Genomic DNA, 18,892 nt, shown 5'->3' with positions numbered 1-18,892 from the left:
CTAGTAAAACATAAATACAATAATAAGTTAGGTATTAAACAAATTTACAATTTATATAACATTGAATAAGTAATAAATCATGATGTTTGAATATTTTAAATCCATAACCTGTGACAATCATTAATCTCAAATTAATATATTCATTATTAAAATGATTTATATTTTACAAGTGTAAAAATATCATATGTAATAACATAATATTTAACTATCATTCATTATTATTTTTTTAAATTTTACTCATTTAAGTTATTTTTTTAACTGGCGTAAAGATAGTGTTGAGAAACTTAAAAAGTTGAAAATGTAAGACCATTATTTATAATTCTTAAATATAATCAATAATCATATATATAAATATTATCTATTAATATTATAATTAATATTATCACATATTCTGGAATCAATTTCATATGATGGCTGATTTAAAACATTGGAATATTAAATATAAACAATGAATCCTCTTCTTTTTTCATCCATTGCATTAGTTTAGTTACTGCATTTGTTGCACTTTCTTTAGAAACTAGTGGCTCAAAACTCATATACAATTCAACATCGTCAGTTGCCTAGAATAATATCAAAATTACTCATAATTCTTCTGCGTAATATAAACATATTATACAATGCATAATATTATATCATAATTTACTTACCCAAGCAAGCATAGTTTCAGCAGTTAATTGTTGAAAAATCACTTTCAATGTACGCCCAGGGAAATTCATTTGGCTGATTAATGAACTATATACTGACATAAGGTTTTGTTGTAGTGTGTCGGTATTGTATGGAGAAGTAAATGGAGGACACCAATGTTGTGAGCGGTTTTTGTTCTTGTATAAAAGATGCCGTAATCCTATAATATTTGCTCGTGCTAAGCTGACGGGTTGGCGAATGATTGCCTCGTTGATTGTATGAAGACAATCATTGCAACGCATTTTCTGTTACAAAAAATTTGTTTTTATTTTTTAATTGTACATAAATAACATTTTCACACAGCCAATAGTTCTTAATGAATATTAAATGAAGCAATATAAGTATTAATACATTAAGTAAATGAAACAAACTTCTGTGATTTTTCTTTTGGCATCAGATAGAGCAAAAAAAAGATTGTGATCAATGGTTAACAACACTAGACATGCTTGACAATCCTCTGCCAGATATGATATATGAGCATGCATGTAACCACTGAAAGTTATAAACGTAAACACAATTATTAGATTATTTTGGTTTAACTTAAAAATATATATATATTTAAAGGATATTTTACCTAGAATCGAATGTAGGTAAACAAATAGGTGTCCAACTCTCTGCTGTTTTAAACGATTCTGTTGAATTGATTAGGTTTAATATTAAGTGAATATCAGAAACATGCAGCGAGTATTTTTTCATACGTACAATCGATATAATGTGTTTTTGAGCAATCAATAAACCAAATACTAAATTCTAAAAATATCAAACATTTATTAATATGGAGTAAAATAATTTAAAACAAATCATTATTTTTTACTTTTATTTTACTGCATTGAGTCAGTATGGTTTGAGTTATTTTATCTCTGCTACTTGATGGCATTTGTAGACAACTTATGGAATCCAATAAAAACCCTGGATCATTTTCAGTAAATGTTATAAGCTTGTCTATCAATCTTTCGGATCCACTCATTAATCGCCTCAAATCAAAATTAGTTCTATTGTGGAAGATTTTTTTTAACTGGGTTAATGTTAATGTACTAATTATATTATTATAGACATACCTAAAAGCAAAACACATATTAATTGAAAACCTAGTTTTAGATGAATTTATGGAATATTATAAATTACGTCAATTGTTTTTTAATTTGGTCATTAGGTTCAGAAGATTGAGAAACACCAACTAATATAATAGGATCTTTATTTAAAAACACTATTCGAGTCTGGCCACAGCAAATCGACTGTAATGTGTCATTTGAATCTTGAGTCACTGACACTAAAGCTATCATTAAACCGAAAAGGGAGGCCATTTGGTTTTCATTTCCAAACCTATACAAGAAATGTAAACATTAAAATTAATAAAATTGTTATTTTTGAGGTACAACTGCAATTATATTATTTAGAAGGCTGTGCATTCCTATTGCATTTGTTCCACATATGCTTACTAATAATATTATATTTACCGTGTATATATAGGTTTTCCAGCTGTACTTAAAACAAATATATGTTTATTATTTTCTTTAAGTTGATCAAATAAAATTTCATAAGAACTTCCCTGTTCTGAACCACTGGGTTCAGGCTCATTTTCAGTAACATAATTACTAACTACTGGATCTTGTATTGTAATATCATTTATGTTGGAAATCAGTGCACTTGTGTCAGTATCTTGAGTTTCCCCCATATCATATCCTAAAGGAACAAAATAAATAAATATCTCACTAAAAGTATCATAAAGAACACATTTTATCATTACATAACTGTTAGTTCAGAGACAAGAAAAACAAAGTTTGCAGATTATACATTATACCTGGGTATTATAGAAATCCAATGGGCAAGCATAGAAATAATTAATGGTTTAATACATATCGAACAACTTGATTCAGTAAAAATCTATATAGACAACATAGTAAAATAGGAAAACGACAGTTAACTTTGACTGAAAATTTATGAAACTATAATAAATACCAACTTCGATCCTTGCACAACCAATCAATTGGAAACAGCAAATATAATATAAAAATCATAACAATTAAACTAGTAGCGAAAATTCAACACCAACGAGCAGCACAATCAAATTACGTTTATTTTTATTCTATGATTTCTGATGACACAAAGACAAAGTTCACCACCGGCAACACTCTTCACCAAGACTGGATATGTCGATGTCGGCAGTTAACACTTAACGGTCATGGGCATTTGGCATTTCGGAGCTTGAATATTCGACAGACTCAGCGCAACATTTTTCTTTAAAAACAATATTAATGAATAATAAAATTATTGTCACATAAACATCGTAGATAAGATTATCGTGATAACATGTTTATCAATATTTTTATCATTATTATTATTATTATTATTATTTGTTTTCAATCTGCAGTGATAACAGACGTGATGATGAAAATAATGAGAACAAGATAAACATTATTTTTCTTTATAGACAAACAGTAAAAAAGTAGTTACCTATGGTGATAAACGAGACCGCACGCGCAAATGGGCGTTGGTCCGCGGTGCGCAAGCGCATTTTCTGGTCAAACTGTTTTCTTATCAGAAAAGCGTATTCGTCAGGATTGATTGATAAACAAATATTCGGCCCGCAAAACGTCCCAGACTCCCAGTCCTGGACCCTGGTCGTACCTCCAGGCTCCAGCTATAACTCGTACATTTTATCGTTTACGGAATATTCGTTGTACCGTACAAATAGGAAATAGCGCAAATTATTATTGTCGTTGTCACTATACTTAGGTGCCAAATATCGGCGATTTGTAAATTTATAATTTATAGTTGTCCGTTGAACCGATTGGCACTAATTCCGTACTCCAATATAATTTTCGTTGATGGCTATGACTCTGGGAAAAGATAATATGGGGTAAGTGCTGTGGTACATAATATGTTTATTTGCTTGTGTATTATTCTATTCTTACAAAATTGCATTTTTTATTATAGAGAGCAGCCGATATTTACATGTAAGGCCCATGTATTTCACATAGATCCCAAGACTAAAAAGTCATGGATATCTGCATCTACAGTGGCTGTCAATGTCTCATTCTTTTTCGACTCCCACCGGGCATTGTACCGCATTATTAGTGTAGAAGGAAGCAAAGTATGAATTTATGTTATTAAAATTAAAGGTAACCATTAATAAACCATTTCTTACTGTTCACATATTTTAGGCTGTCATAAACAGTACAATAACGCCAAATATGTCATTTACAAAAACATCACAAAAATTTGGTCAGTGGACCGACAATAGGGCAAATACTGTTTATGGTCTTGGGTTTTCTTCTGAACAAGAACTGAATAAAGTATTTATTAATTAAACAATCTTAGACATCTATATTTAAATATAGCTTACCTGTTCTAAATAATAAATACTATCTAAATATTTAATTAGTTTATACACAAGTTTGAAGAAGTTAAAGAAAAAACAAGACAATCGGCAGTAAGTGGACCACAGCAGATTCAACAATCATTTATGAGTTCAACAACACCAATTACAAGTGCTAATGCTAGTCCTGTAACTACTCGTATTAGTCAGTCATCTGACGGTCAAAGTATAATTGAACCTCCCAACATGACACCCACAGATCCAAATACTACACCTGAAGATACTAATTCAACTGAACAAATGATTAACCAAATGTCTAAAACTATGATTTCCAATGCTAATCATGTAATGAATTTTAATACTAAAATTTTACAACAACTTTATCATACATTTTGTATTTTATATCTAGGCCGCAGAGAGTCCAAAACATCAAGGAAGCAATGATGGACGCATGAGTGGTGGAAATTCAATGTTACCTGAATCTCAATTAAAATATGAAAATGAAAGATTAAAATTAGCTTTAACTCATAGGTAAAATTATCATTATTAATTTGAAGTTTTAAAAATTGTATTAATTTTTTACATTTGTTGTGTTCTTTCTGTGTTCAGTTCAGCAAACGCAAAAAAATGGGAAATTGAACTTCAAACACTAAAAAACAATAACTTAAGATTAACCAATGCATTGCAAGAAAGTACAGCTAATGTAGATGAGTGGAAACGTCAATTGCAATCGTATAAAGAGGAAAATCAACGATTGAAAACTAGATACCTAGATGCTGAAGTAGCCAAAGGTAAATTGGTTTATAATTTATGCTATAAAATTAATAAAAAAATGTTTGAAAGTTAAATAATATTTTACTTATTATCTTTAGGAGGATCAGAAGTTGCTTCGGAATTAAGAAATGAGTTAACTAGTTTACGCTTGAAAGTTGAAAACCTCGATAGCGAATTAAAATGTAAAAATGAAGAAATCCAAAAGATGACTATGAATAGAATGCCACTTGAAGAAAAATGCAAGGTAATAAAAAAATTGAAGTATACGAGGTGTGTTCAAAAGAACTCGAAATTTTTTATTTTAATGGGTCTGGAGAGTCCGATTGTCAAAATTTTTTGTTATTGTGTTGATATACATCCCCCTAAAGTATGATAACATTTTCAGCTATAATCACTGTTTACTTTGTCTGTGGTAGTCGCTAAGGTTTAACGTGTTTTTATGAGCTCGGCGATTTTTGCTTGTTTAAACAATGGAAGAATTGAAGAGTCAAAGAATTTTTATTAAATTTTGCGTAAAAAATGAAATAAAGTGTAGCAAAGTGTGTGAACTGTTACAAAAAGCCTATGGTGAGTCTGCTATGAAAAAAACAATTGTTAACGAGTGGTATAAGCGTTACCAAGATGGCCGCAAAGATGTTGAAGATGACAAACGCTCCGGTCGACCCAGCACGTCAATAATCGATGCAAATGTGAAAAAAGTGGAAAAAATGGTTGTGAATGATCGCCGAATCACAATTATTAGAGAAGTTGCTGATGAAGTTGGCATATCGATTGTTTCATGTCAAAACATTTTTTCAAATGTTTTGGGCTTGAAACGAGTGGCAGCAAAATTCATTCCAAAACTGCTGAATTTTGACCAAAAAAACAATCGCATGAACATCGCTCAGGAGCTGTTAAATGACGTCAACGTCGATCCAAGTTTACTTGAAAGGGTCATAACTAGTGATGAAACATGGGTGTACGGTTATGAAGTTGAAACCAAAGCACAATCATCCACCTGGAAGCATTCAACGTCACCAAGAGCGAAAAAAGCACGTCAAGTTCGATCAAATGTCAAGGTTTTGCTTACTGTTTTTTTCGATTTTAATGGCATAGTGCATCAAGAGTTCTTACCACAAGGTCGTACGGTTAATAAGGAGTATTACCTTGAAGTTATGCGACGTTTGCGTGAAGCAATCCGAAAAAAACGCCCCGATATATGGAAAAAACAATTCATGGCTTTTGCACCACGATAACGCACCTGCACATTCGTCGTTGCTTGTTCATAATTTTTTGGCCAAAAACAATACCGCAGTCATGCCCCAACCTCCATATTCACCAGATATGGCTCCGTGTGCCTTTTTCCTGTTCCCAATGTTGAAGAGACACATGAAAGGACAGCGTTTTTCCTCGATTGAAGAAATAAAAGCCGAATCGCTGAGAGTGCTCAAGGACATGCCAAAAAGTGAATATCAAGAGTGCTTTGAAGATTGGAAAAAATCGCTGGCATAAGTGTATTATATCAGGGGGGGACTATTTTGAAGGGGACCACATTGATGTAGACGAATAAATAAATTTTTTTTTTGAAAAACGAAAATTCCGGGTACTTTTTGAACACACCTCGTATATTTTATTGAAAATAAAAAATGTAATTTTTAAATTCTATATTTTTTTTATCCCTTTTAGGTTCTTAGTCAAGAGAACGCGGAACTTCAAGCTGCTGTCAGTCTAGCACAAGCACAATTGGAAACAGCTATGGCAGCACAAGAATCACAACGACGTGTTATAGATACACTTAACAATAGCTTATTTGTCCGTATACAAGAATTGGCTGCAATACACAGAGAAATGACAACTGCTATTCAAACCTAAGGTATAATGATTTGTGAATAATTAAATACCTAATGATTGTATGTAGAAAGCAATTTAAAATTTTATTCTTTTTTTAAAACCAAATAATTATATCGTTTTTTTATTTAAATTATAATGTCCACATTAAATGGTTGGGTAACCATTATTAAGTAAATCAGTGGAAAAGGTTATATTTAATAAAAAGACAAGTCTAGATCACAAATGTATATAAATAAAATTAGCTTTTGCCAATGTTGCATATTTATAAATTTTTTCAATTTTCAATTTCTTGTAATTTCATTATTTGTGATTTATTAAGATTAAGATATTAATAGTGTATAATCTTGAAAAAGTTTATGAATTAGAAGTATTCTTACAATATATTAATTAAGTACTGTTGTAATTAGTGCTTGGATGTTATAGGAATTAAAATCAATGAATACTCAAAAAAATAAAAAAATAAAATGTGCAAAAAACAATTATATTTTACTGATTACTGTCTTGACACTCTGCTATGGTTAGTAGTATAATCTGTAAATGACCAGTGTAAATAACTTACATACACACATTAACAGAATGAAATTAAATATTATTTTGGCATAAAGTCTTAGATCATATTATAACTAGTTTATGTTCAAAGCATAATAAAGTATAACAATATATTTGATTTTGTGATATTAGCTTGTGTAGCTATATAACTAAAAATTTAAATTTAAACTTGCATTAAATAAAAAATGTTGCGTGTGTATAACAGCTTTTTAAAATTTTAAGCAAATTATAAGGGGTTCCTATATTAAATTTTAAAGCTTTTTGGCTGAAAAATTATTTTTACCGACATATTATGTATAACAAAAACTTAAAAATTAAAAATTATAATTTTGTATAAAAGTTATAATATTTAAGTAGCAGTAAAATGTTATAGTTTCTATTTTTATTACTCACATGATAATAACGGAAATCAATTGAAAAATTATAGTTACTGGTTTCATGTATGTACATCTAATTTCCCGCAATATGTCAAGTAAAATATGCTTAAAATTTTTTTATGAAAAAATATATCATTAGTAGTTATTTGATAACCCGATCCCTATCACAATATATCTCCAAAATATTCAACCACTTCACTGTGAGTTAAATGGTTATTTAAATTAATAATGGAATTGTTTTATTTAAACAATATTAGTTACATTGTAAATATCAAGAAAATTTTGAACATTGACACACAGAATATGGTGGCAGTGTAATTTTACTTTATGTTTTTTGAAATGATAACGATTTATTATAATATAATATATTAAATAACCTATGGGAAATAGTAGTCAATTAAAATTGTTTTTTCGGTCAAAAACATTAAAAAGGTAGGACCCCAAATGTGTAAATAATCTATTATATTCTGTTTATTTGTGTATGTAAGTTGTTGGCACTGGTCATCCGTGTTATATCTTACCAATGTTTGGACATTTATTAATTTTTAGTAAGTTAAAGATTAATTAAATGGTATATTATAAAAATATTTTTGTAATAGTAGAAAAATTCACTTTTTATTACCTCAAAAAATGTAATAAATACAAAAAAATATAATCTGTTTATAACATGTCTTTGTATAGAATAGATTCTTGCTTGGTCTGCTTTTAAGTAAGTGTATGTATAAAAAAATTTGAAAATCTTTTAACTTTCGAGCCCTAGTTATGCAATGCTATTTGATAAAACTCAATTGCATCTATTTTTTTTTTTGGATTTAACTATTTTAATTAGTTATACTTTTAATGACACTGATAGCCGATCAGTATCAATTTTTGTATTTAATCATTAAATGAAATGCATTCTTTTATATGTGAAATTGTGAACCAAAAATTTAAAAAGTTTTCTGCGCTTATGAATGATTGATTTTCAATAAAAACTACTAAAAAATTGGTTCAATTTATTAGTATTAGTAAAAGTATTTAAATTTTTTTTACAATAATTAAAATTAGTATTATTATTAAATAGTTGAAAATTAAGTATAAATATTATATTATACAAATATAAAATGCTATTAATATTGAAATAAAAAGAGAATCAAAGTCAAAAAATGTTAATATCGCCCATCCTAAGTTACTTTGCGCTCTTATGCCAAAAATAATATTGAAATATATAAGAAAGGTATTGTTAATCAACATTTATAGTGCTATACAAACATTTTTGTGTGCAATTTATTTATGAAGAGTTAAGAGCTTATCAAACTATTGGCCTAAATTTAAAAAGTATTACAATTGTTATTTTTTTAATTTTTTAATTTTTTATGTTATTATAAGCATTAGACTATTTTTAAGTCTAATTATTTCCTTCTCACATTAAAAATTTACCTTTAGTATTTTTGATCAATTGTTTGTTTTGATATTTAATTTTTTTTTTTAATGATTACAATTGTTATTAAAGAAGTATTGGCTGTTTACTGCTATATAATAAATGTGCAATGTGTTATACTATTTTGATTTTAATACTTATTATAGTTATCTTGAGTTTATTTAATTTCTTGAAGTAAAATATTTAAAACCATTTGTATGTTTATAGACGAATGTTGAAATTAATTTTCTTTAATGATGAAAAACTTATCTAATCTATAACATATTTGTTCATATATAATTCCATTTTTTTTTATAATTTTACTGTTGTCCTCTTCTTTAATTATGCTAATAGATTTTAAATCATATTATAGTATTGAAACTATTAGCTATACATTTTAAAATTATTTTTTACTCTAATACTTATTTATAGTTTTTTGACTGAATTTATTTTATTTTAAACATTTAATGCGATAACTAATATTATACTTATTTTCTAATTATACTTACAGTGATCACATAAATACTTAAATTATTAACTATAAACATTTGGCTTCCTTGTTGTTCAAAATATTTTAGCAAAATCATTTTACTGTAGAATATTACTCAACTGTATTATAATATATTTATATATAATTTAATGTGATAAATTATAATTTTGTGTTTAAATTTTATTATAAATGTATCTAATTAGTCAAAAATAATATGGATCATAACTTGTAACCATAAGGTTTTAGAAAAATTGTAATCCGTATAGACTAATGTATTGTTTGTACATTTAAATTTTTAATAATAATGCATTACTGTAGGTTCTGTGTATAATTTGATTAAAATGTTCATGTATAAAAAGTGATCAAAATATATTCGAATAAAGTATTTATTTTTTATTACAACCCATAAAAGGCTGACAAGTTTGATCTGACATTTGAATTTATAAAAATAAAAATTCAACTAATATTAAAGCATTATAGTAATGTATGAAGCCACAAATTATAAATAAATAGTAAAACATTTTTTTTCAGCCCAAGAATTGTTTTTATTTTATTTTACTCATTGTTTTTTCATTTTTATCTATCACATTCAATTTTCCTAAAATATATTTAATTATTTTTTTTAACATTCGATAAGTCATTATGTCATCAAGCTTTTTGTTAATAATTTAATTTAAGGTTTATAAAAATATTAATTGCGTGTATTTGTGCCAATTACACCTATTATTTTATTGTATACATTTAATATGTTTATTATATTCATACTTAATTGTGTATTCATTACTGAATGATTCTAATTAAGTTTAGGTTTAATTTTATTATGCATGTGTACAAATCATAACATTTTAGTAACATGATTTGAAGTTTTATTTAATTTTATATTTATTTGAATTTGTATTTTATCTAATACCATTGAGTAAATATTGTAAAATACACACTCTATAATAATATGCATTGTATAAGATTATAACAGAGAGTCAAATAAAATATGATTAAGGCTATTCAAAAAATGTATGTAATATATTACATTATTTTTTCATTATTATATTATTATATTATTATAAAAGTAGCTGAAACATGATTTTTAATTATTGATAATAAAAATGTATTTAAAACATTTTGGCTTTTGTAAACACAAAAAAGGATTAAGTGTGCAAATATATATATATATATGTTTGTGTGTGTATATACATAATGTATTTAAGTATTATTGGTATTATACTGTTGTAAAATTCCAGTGGCTTTTCTATAAATAGTTATATGATCTAAGTATTGTTGAATAGTGTCCAGCGGTTGAAAAATATCATTCATACGATTCTGAAAAATATATTATAAAATACATCATTATAATTCATTAATATCAAGTGATAATAATAATATTGAAAGATTATAGGTTGTGGGACCATTCTCTAATTTGGTAAGTCAGTAAAAATCAAACAAGTCCCAATTTTCTAGTATTTACATATCTACAGTAATTAAGATTACATAAAATGTGTGACTCATGTTGATAACTGAGTAAATCATTTATACATAATACAGTATTATATCATTTTAACCCCTCATTCCAATTTTGGTAGTATATCAAACATTCATATTTGTATATTCTAATTGATGACTGATAGATAAACCAAAATAATAGTCACCCTATTCATTCAGAATCTATGAATTATACATACAATGATTTTCTTTGTTCGTTCATTTAGTATGACTCGTAATTTGTGTGAAAATTAATTTTTACACTATAAACCTTAAAATTAGTTCTTACTAAATAAACCTAAAAATATATATGAAAATTGTTTGATTAAGATACCTAATTTGGACAAAAATTAAGTTTCTTACAATGATTAATGGATAGGTTAGGTGTATTTTGTTTCCAACAAATGTACATACCTAACTCTTAAAAAAAGTTAGTTTTTTACTTACTTGAAAATAATGTGGCGGCATATTTGATACACAAGATCCTAAGAACCCTTGAAGAAATTCTCGTAACAAATCCCAACAAAAGCCAAATACAACACAAGGTCTATATTCTGCCTGAAATAAAAATCAAGCCAAAAGTTATATTTTATTATATTTATACAAATAGATATTCTATAAATTATAATAAAACCTAAGAACGATTAATTGATTAAAATAAATGTACTAAATATTATAATCAATTTAAGCATTTCTTAAAACTGTTATTATAATAACACATGAGACAAATTACATTATTTATTACCTCCACAATAATGCCTTTAACATTGTGGTTAATATTTATAGCACCAATTTTAATAATAAAATCGTTAAGCTCAAATCTTGGACCTCTAATTTCAACTTTAGATTTTTTAGAGGTATACACAGATGACATTTTCAACAAAAGCAAATCAAATAATGCATCAGCTACAACAGGCACAGTTTTTCCAGTACCATTATCAAGGATTGCAAACACCGATGCTGGCTGTTCTGAATTATGAAACACATGTAATGTTCGTTGGACACCTAGACATAATATTTTTTTAGATCATTTTTATCAAATTTAATATTATTTAGTTATAACTCACCTAATTGAGGTATAGATGCATATGTCTCACAGTCAACAAGAAATGTACCACATTGTTTGGCACCAAGTGCATTTACTCTTTTTGTAAGAAATTCAATTATCTGAGCACCTGTACGGTTTTCTTTCATTGGAAACTGTTGTATACTACAAAAATTCAAGATTAATAGATACAAGATATATAGTAGTTACTCATAATCTAAAAATGAAAAATAAAACATTTGAGATACTAACACTGTAACACCCATTTTAAGAGGAAAATATAAACCTCAAATGTTAAAAAAATATATTATACATATTACAATATTAACATAAAAAGACACATTTAAAATGCTTAAACTTGATAAAACCAAACTGTACTCAATGTTATGTAAATCAAAATTTCTAATTGGGAATTTTTTGGTACAAAGTATTACTAATTATAACTAAATATTAAATGCTGTTGTCGCTTTTTAGTCTATCGTGAACACCAAACAATTTCAAATTTTAATTACTAAACAGTAAACTGAGTAAACACAGATCATAACATAATTCTACTTTTTTCTGTTTGGTTGTATGGAATGATAACAAATTATAATGTTTGCTGATGATCCTTATCAACTTTAAATAATTTTACAGTACAGAGACATCTAGGTCCACGGTTATTAGTTATCGGTTCAATAAAAAAAAAATCCAGTTGTTACTTAACTTAAACAGTTTTTTAATTTTTTTTCACTTTCTCAGAAATTACATGCTTAAAATAATATACAATATTTTTCCAACTATGATTTGCGTGTTCTTGTCTTATGACTTGTGAGTAAGGTATTGTAGAAATATTACATCAGACAGTCGATTTTTCCGGTTAAATCAGTTGCACGGTATACGATACGAAAAACGGTAAGCTTCTTTACTCAAACACATCAGTTTTATCATACAATAGAGTAATTTACTGTATAATATATTGAAATTAATTTACGCTTAACAACTCCATTATGTTGAAAATTTTTATTAAATCAATAAGTTCGATGACCTTGTATGTCAGAAACATTTTAAAATAAACGAAAAAAAAATCATACTATAGAATAAAAATTAAGCAAAATTTAAAATGTCTATAATTAGCTCAAAAATACAATACTCCACAACCCCTCCCAAAAAAACTGTATTTACTGCTCTAAAAGCCTTAGCAAACAAAAACAGCATTAGCAATTAGCATTAGTTTAACAAAAAAAAAAAAAAAATGATTTAAAAAAAAACCAAATAACTAGAAAAACCTAAAATAATTGATTTTCAGAACTTCGCAAATGTGAACAATTTTTAATGATAAGCAAGACGAATACATCGTTGGAAATAGTAAATATAATAAATATCCTTCTTCACACATGCTTTATACTGCTTTAATAAACTGAAATGTAGAAACTATAATATTATGAATTTAATATAGGTTCCTGCACGCAGGGCTGTATTTAAGGGGCGATACGGAAGGGCAATAGCCTTCCCCTGGAATATGTTAATGGGTGCCAAGATTTTTACGGAGTGTATAAAAAAGTTTTCTAAAAGATTATAGGTAAGTTATATTTCGGATGGTGCTGCTGAGTGCCTACCCCTAAATGCTAAATTCTAATTTTTCATATTATATTAATTATCAAATATAATATTGTGTATTATTATTATTAAAAAAACTGAAGTAAAGATTATTTATAATATACCTATATTTAATAGTATGTTATATATTTTATGTAGGTATATTAGAATATTACCTATATACTGTTATTTGTTACCTAATAAAATATTTTAATATTATTTATACCAGTCGCTGCATTTGCTTGTTTTTTTTTCTTTTTAATTTTATTTATTTAAATACTGAATTGGACTTCGCAAATCCCTATAATTAGTAATACCTATAGGTACTTACTAAGTACTGAGTAGTTATACAATTATTACAATTAATCATAAGGGAAGTCGATAGCACCAAAATGAATTGTTATTCACGGGCGCCAAAATCTTAAATACGGCTCTGCGACTACAAGTTCTAAAGTTTTTCAAGGTAAGTCTAACTCAAATAATATGATGTTTATTGTTGGTTGAGTATAGCCATATGTCCATATATAGGTAGGTACGATCGTTATACATTAGAAATTATGAGAGAAAAATATTTAATAACCTCTTGTACCTAGTTGTGTAAAAAGCTACACCTGAAAAATTTGTGTTGCCGTTTTGGGTACCACTACAGATACAAATATTACCTGAATGTATAAAATATATGATTAGTGCAAAAGTGCCACAATAAGTCCGGAAGTGCTGCAGGAGACGAAGGTGCGAAATACCTCCAGTTTAGGGCCATCAAGTCATATACTATTCAGTTTGATGCCTGATAAATTTGATTTTGAAATTCTTAATAAAATATACTTTAATGCTTCAATCTACTAACATATATTTTTACATGGCTGTGTTATTGATACCTATACTAAACTGATTATTTAAATTTAAAAAATTATATTTTGAAATAAGGTATATTTTTTATTATATTTATTTTTATATATTTTGACTTGGCGGAAATAAATATACTTGCACCTTCGTCGTTCGTCAATAACATATATTTAGTTGTGACACCATGTATGATTAAACATTTTAAAATCTATAAACATATTAATAGTTAAGCACTTATTTTGGTTTATAATATTTGTTTAATGATTTAAATATTCTGTGTTAATGTAAACGGGGGCCTTACATGCAGTAAGAGAATAAAAGGAATGATGGTCAGATTCCCAAAGGATTTCTTTTTTTTTTTAATAAGTCTTCTTATAGCATTTTATTTTTATGGATATTATAAATTTCTTAAAACGCATATTTTTTCATTTATATCATGGATCAGTTTTTTTTATTGACTATGCCCCTTACTAAATGTATGAATAAACTAAACTAATTAAGGGCCTTTTAATCATTTAATAAAGTTAACAACTTTTATGCTTAACACATGTTGAAATTCGTGATGTACACATTGCAATAATATACAATCATAATGTAAATGCATAATATTATGTAGGTGCATGCAGTACTTGACAGTAAGCGTGCTTCGATTTTTTTGAACACATCTTTTATGGTTGGTAAGGGAATCTAAATGATGGTTTTTTTAATTGGGGGAGGTCAAAAGGGTCAAAAATTATTTTGTAGTTTAAAATTATAAAATATTCAATTATTAATGATTAAAATTGAAAATTTAATACAAGGATTTTCTTGGATATTTCATACTGTGAACAAAATATCTAAAAAATATATAAACAGTTATTTTTTACAGACATTTTTGGTTCAAATATGGACGAAGTTATATAATAAAACCAAAGAATATCGATTTAGAATACATTATTTTATTTTTATTATTCATCCAATAAACTCGGCAGCTACATGGGCATTAGTTACAGTTATGGTATGTTAACAAGGTTTAAGATTTTAACAGAATATTTTTTTTTAAGGGGCTACAGTATTAAAGATTACATTACAGTATGGTTTTGTAGTAAAGTAAAAAAAGAGGAGAATATGTAACGTATAGGTATGTGTTTACCTCTTTTATGTATATTATGTATGGACTCTAGATTACTACCTTCTTATGTGCATACATGTATACACATGCAAATACATATATGCATATAAGGTTTTTTTATTATTTATACTTTGAATTAACTTACCCCACTTCGACTGAAGTCTTTTGAGTGTTTGATGGACGAAGAAAGGAGAAATAGGTTCAACACTAATTAATTTATAATTCAATATTAATTGACAATACAACTGTTAATTTAGAGATATATAAAAAGAACATTTATTATTTGAGACATAGAAAAATTACATTTGAAATATCTTAAGTCAGCTCACCATGCATGTCTGACGCTAAGGGTGTACGCAGGGAGAGTGACATTGCATGTCTCTGGCCGGAGGTTGAAGGGTATCGTCCGAGCACAGATATAACAGATTTTTGTATAAAAGGACATAACAATATATGACCACAGATGTTTATTATAATCATAATAAACACTATAAACATCTATGTGGCTCTATAATACCATATTATTATTATATAATATTTTATGTTGAGGGACATGATGATGACACTCTTTTTAGTATAACATAGTTGTGAAGAGTGGCTATCATTACAGTTTCTTGGTACTTATATAAAAAACAAAAAAAGGAGAAAAACAATTGTGAATCATTAAATTAAATTATAGAGGCCTGTTGACTTCAAAAAAAAAAAATCATCTTATTGTACTCCACAGCATTGTGTCCCAATGCGATGTCGAGGGTCGTATCCAATCCGGTGTTTTGTCGTTTTTACTGGTATTTTAGCCTTTAGGCATTTTGTTATTATGTGTTTCACTGATATTTGGACACCACAGACTTCGCATGAGGGGGTTCTTCCTTAGCCGTTAGGTGCCCTTGTGTAAGTCGCGTGTGTCCTAATCTCAATCTGTTAAGTACCGATTTTTCTTTTCTGTTTAAAGAGCTGCTTATCCACCTGAAGGTACTACTTTTAATTCTGTTAAGTTTGGTGTTTTATTGTTTCTATGTATTGAGCCATCTAATGTTGGTTATATCATTTATGTATCTTTTAAGGTCATTGTAGGTGGGTCCAAAAATAGTTTTACATACGGAGCTTGTGACTGTGACCTTAGCATGTTTATCAGCTAGTTCATTTCCTTCAATGCTGATGTGGCCGGGTACCCACATGAAAGTGATTTGTTTGTTTTTATACAGGGCTTCGTTAAATTTGTTCAATATTTTTATCGCTATGTATCCGGGTTTGAACTGATTTTTAATGCTATTAAGGGCACCTAAGGAGTCACTGAATATTATGTAGTTGGGCCGGGGTGTTCACTGTTCAGAGTACATTATTATATTGTAAGTACTATGCAGTATACAAATAATAATAACAATAACAATAATACACAATGACTTTTTTTTTTCAAAAATTGATTTATCCTTCTTTAGTAATAAAGTAGCTACTAAGCAATAGTAATATCTAATAATAAAATAAATTACTTAAATCACAATAAAATCATAACATTTACTTAGTACTTAGCATTATAGCCATTTACAGGTTGAATGACCGTTTCGCTCAGAATCGTTTTTCGTATAGGTACCTACTGTGATTGTCAAATTCAAATTTAACAAACCTATGACAGTGATTCCACTAATTCCCTAGAACCTATAATGTATGGCAGAGCTTTACCACTTACTCGCTTACTATCGCTTATTCAATAAATAATAATATAGCAACATATTTTGTTAGTCGGTCCTGCAGTGAAGTTGTGTTTTACTATTATCTGTTATGTGTAGTGTGTCTATTATGTATAATAATTACCATGATAATTACAATAGAAGCCGCTTATTATAAATACGGTTAATTGATACAATCGCGTTATTGAAAAAAAATGTCTAATAGGGACGGACCGTTGTATATTAAAACATAAAAAATTAATTGGATTTTTGAAACAACACATCAGTTAATTGTGACAATTAGAGCCAAGGATGAATTTTGATTATTTGGCGATAACCAATGTACTGTAATAACACATTAACACAGTCTCCCTGAGTGAAAAATCAATCGATTTCTTGGAAGAAGTGTATGAAGATCGGATTGATGTGAACTCATACCTTGATGTTGTAGATATCAAACATTTGATCAGGTTGACACTGACGATAAAGAAAAAACAGCAAGGCACCCACGTTAAGTAAATAAATTGTAGAAGCTCTAAGTATCCCCAGGAGAGCAGTACAGAACCGTGTGGATGAAAAAGGCTTTGAGGAATATTATTATGACGAAACCATGGTCATCAAGTTACTCGATAGAAAACAATAAAAAATTGATAAATACATATTTTACATAATATTATGTAATTTAATTCATAATAGATGGATACTTTTTTTTAAATTATACATTTTTTTTCATAATAAATAAAACCAATCGCTTTTCAGAAACAATTAGTTAATTGACACATTTCACTTTAGTCTACAAGTGTTCCTAATAAGCCATACTGTATATAATTAACAAGATTGTACTTTTAGATGATACCTATTTTAGATATTGATATATTGAATACTGAATAGCCATAATTATTGTACAACTTGTAAAAATATAGGAGGAAACATTGATAGTCGATAGATCATCGATTAATTCACTAAATTAAAATTCATTCAAAAGATGATTTAGTTATTAATTCTTATTTCTTCTGAGATTTTACAAGAATTTTTCACCTATAGAAGTTGTCATTCGTTGTTTTGCTTTCCAATTAATACTAAATCTTAGTTAAAAACAAAACACTTTTACATACTTATTCATTAGTTTAAATTACGTATTATACATAACAATTATTACATGTTACATTAATTCTCTATAATTTAAAAAGTTTTGTTTTAATTGGAACCTAGGTTACGCTTAAAAATTGTAGTAACTCGAAAAACGCAATCTTTTTATACCTATTTTCCTCATTATATTTTTTCAATAGTTGCGCAATGAACTTCATATGGAAATAATTCAAAACTTTCAACCTCTCATTCAATTAATTATGCATGTCAGGAGAGTTTAGTAAGTCAACAAATCTAAGGATTGATTAATATTTACATTATTAAGTAATAGACCGAAAATCTTGAAATTTTGTACAAAAGTTTAGTTAAATATCAAGAATGACCTGTAATAATTTAAATTGTTAATATTAATCAAAGGGGTTTCTAGTCGGTCATTTTCTAAGGAGTAAGATATAGGCAAATTATGTGTCACATATAACCTGGTCATATCAATGTGTGCAGGTTTGTTATTTATACATTTTATAAAAACTGAACTCATATAACTAGGGTAAGTTGACTATATATGATGTATAGGTATTATTCCACAGATAAATCAATGAAATATAAAATATATACGAGTACTAAGTTTAATTAATCTATGATATTGTTTAACATATAA

General features: G+C 27.5%; 3 protein-coding genes and 1 long non-coding RNA gene across 7 annotated transcripts; 2 read left to right on the top strand and 2 right to left on the bottom strand.

Moving 5' to 3' along the window:
* Window positions 1-45: 45 nt before the first annotated feature.
* On the bottom strand, window positions 46-2,970 carry Mon1 (vacuolar fusion protein MON1 homolog). Of its 4 annotated transcripts, none has more exons than XM_015516292.2 (9): window positions 2,644-2,969; window positions 2,486-2,568; window positions 2,142-2,367; window positions 1,810-2,007; window positions 1,499-1,742; window positions 1,259-1,434; window positions 1,056-1,176; window positions 648-929; window positions 49-560 (listed from the first exon to the last, which is right to left on the bottom strand). In XM_015516292.2, the coding sequence occupies exons 3-9, from the start codon at window positions 2,357-2,359 to the stop codon at window positions 420-422; spliced, it is 1,380 nt and encodes a 459-aa protein (XP_015371778.2). In that variant the 5' UTR covers window positions 2,360-2,367; window positions 2,486-2,568; window positions 2,644-2,969; the 3' UTR covers window positions 49-419. The 4 variants fall into 4 exon arrangements, with proteins under 4 accessions (XP_015371776.2, XP_015371780.2, XP_015371778.2 ...); XM_015516291.2 differs by having other exon boundaries at window positions 2,648-2,969; XM_015516290.2 differs by lacking the exon at window positions 2,486-2,568 and having other exon boundaries at window positions 46-560; window positions 2,648-2,970.
* A 273-nt stretch (window positions 2,971-3,243) lies between these two features.
* Window positions 3,244-8,188, top strand: homer (protein). The gene is made up of 8 exons (XM_015516311.2): window positions 3,244-3,544; window positions 3,622-3,778; window positions 3,849-3,980; window positions 4,070-4,348; window positions 4,413-4,534; window positions 4,613-4,794; window positions 4,876-5,021; window positions 6,443-8,188. Exons 1-8 carry the CDS (start codon window positions 3,513-3,515, stop codon window positions 6,626-6,628), a joined length of 1,236 nt encoding a protein of 411 aa, XP_015371797.1. The 5' UTR covers window positions 3,244-3,512; the 3' UTR covers window positions 6,629-8,188.
* A 2,235-nt stretch (window positions 8,189-10,423) lies between these two features.
* On the bottom strand, window positions 10,424-12,497 carry MED20 (Mediator complex subunit 20). The gene is made up of 5 exons (XM_015516296.2): window positions 12,196-12,497; window positions 11,966-12,108; window positions 11,644-11,903; window positions 11,346-11,456; window positions 10,424-10,739 (listed from the first exon to the last, which is right to left on the bottom strand). The coding sequence occupies exons 1-5, from the start codon at window positions 12,207-12,209 to the stop codon at window positions 10,623-10,625; spliced, it is 645 nt and encodes a 214-aa protein (XP_015371782.1). The 5' UTR covers window positions 12,210-12,497; the 3' UTR covers window positions 10,424-10,622.
* A 98-nt stretch (window positions 12,498-12,595) lies between these two features.
* LOC149058588 (uncharacterized) lies at window positions 12,596-13,619 on the top strand. Its single transcript, XR_016190559.1, has 3 exons — window positions 12,596-12,837; window positions 13,232-13,290; window positions 13,382-13,619. It is a non-coding gene; the product is annotated as an uncharacterized LOC149058588 (long non-coding RNA).
* The last annotated feature ends 5,273 nt before the right edge of the window (window positions 13,620-18,892 follow it).

This window comes from Diuraphis noxia, unplaced genomic scaffold, assembly GCF_037042655.1.
Source record: "Diuraphis noxia isolate RWA-SAM2 unplaced genomic scaffold, SU_Dnox_SAM2 contig0002, whole genome shotgun sequence".
In the NCBI taxonomy this organism is placed as follows: Eukaryota; Metazoa; Arthropoda; class Insecta; order Hemiptera; family Aphididae; genus Diuraphis; species Diuraphis noxia.
Note: the sequence above shows the minus strand (reverse complement) of the source record. Positions and strands in the feature narration are given on the sequence as shown.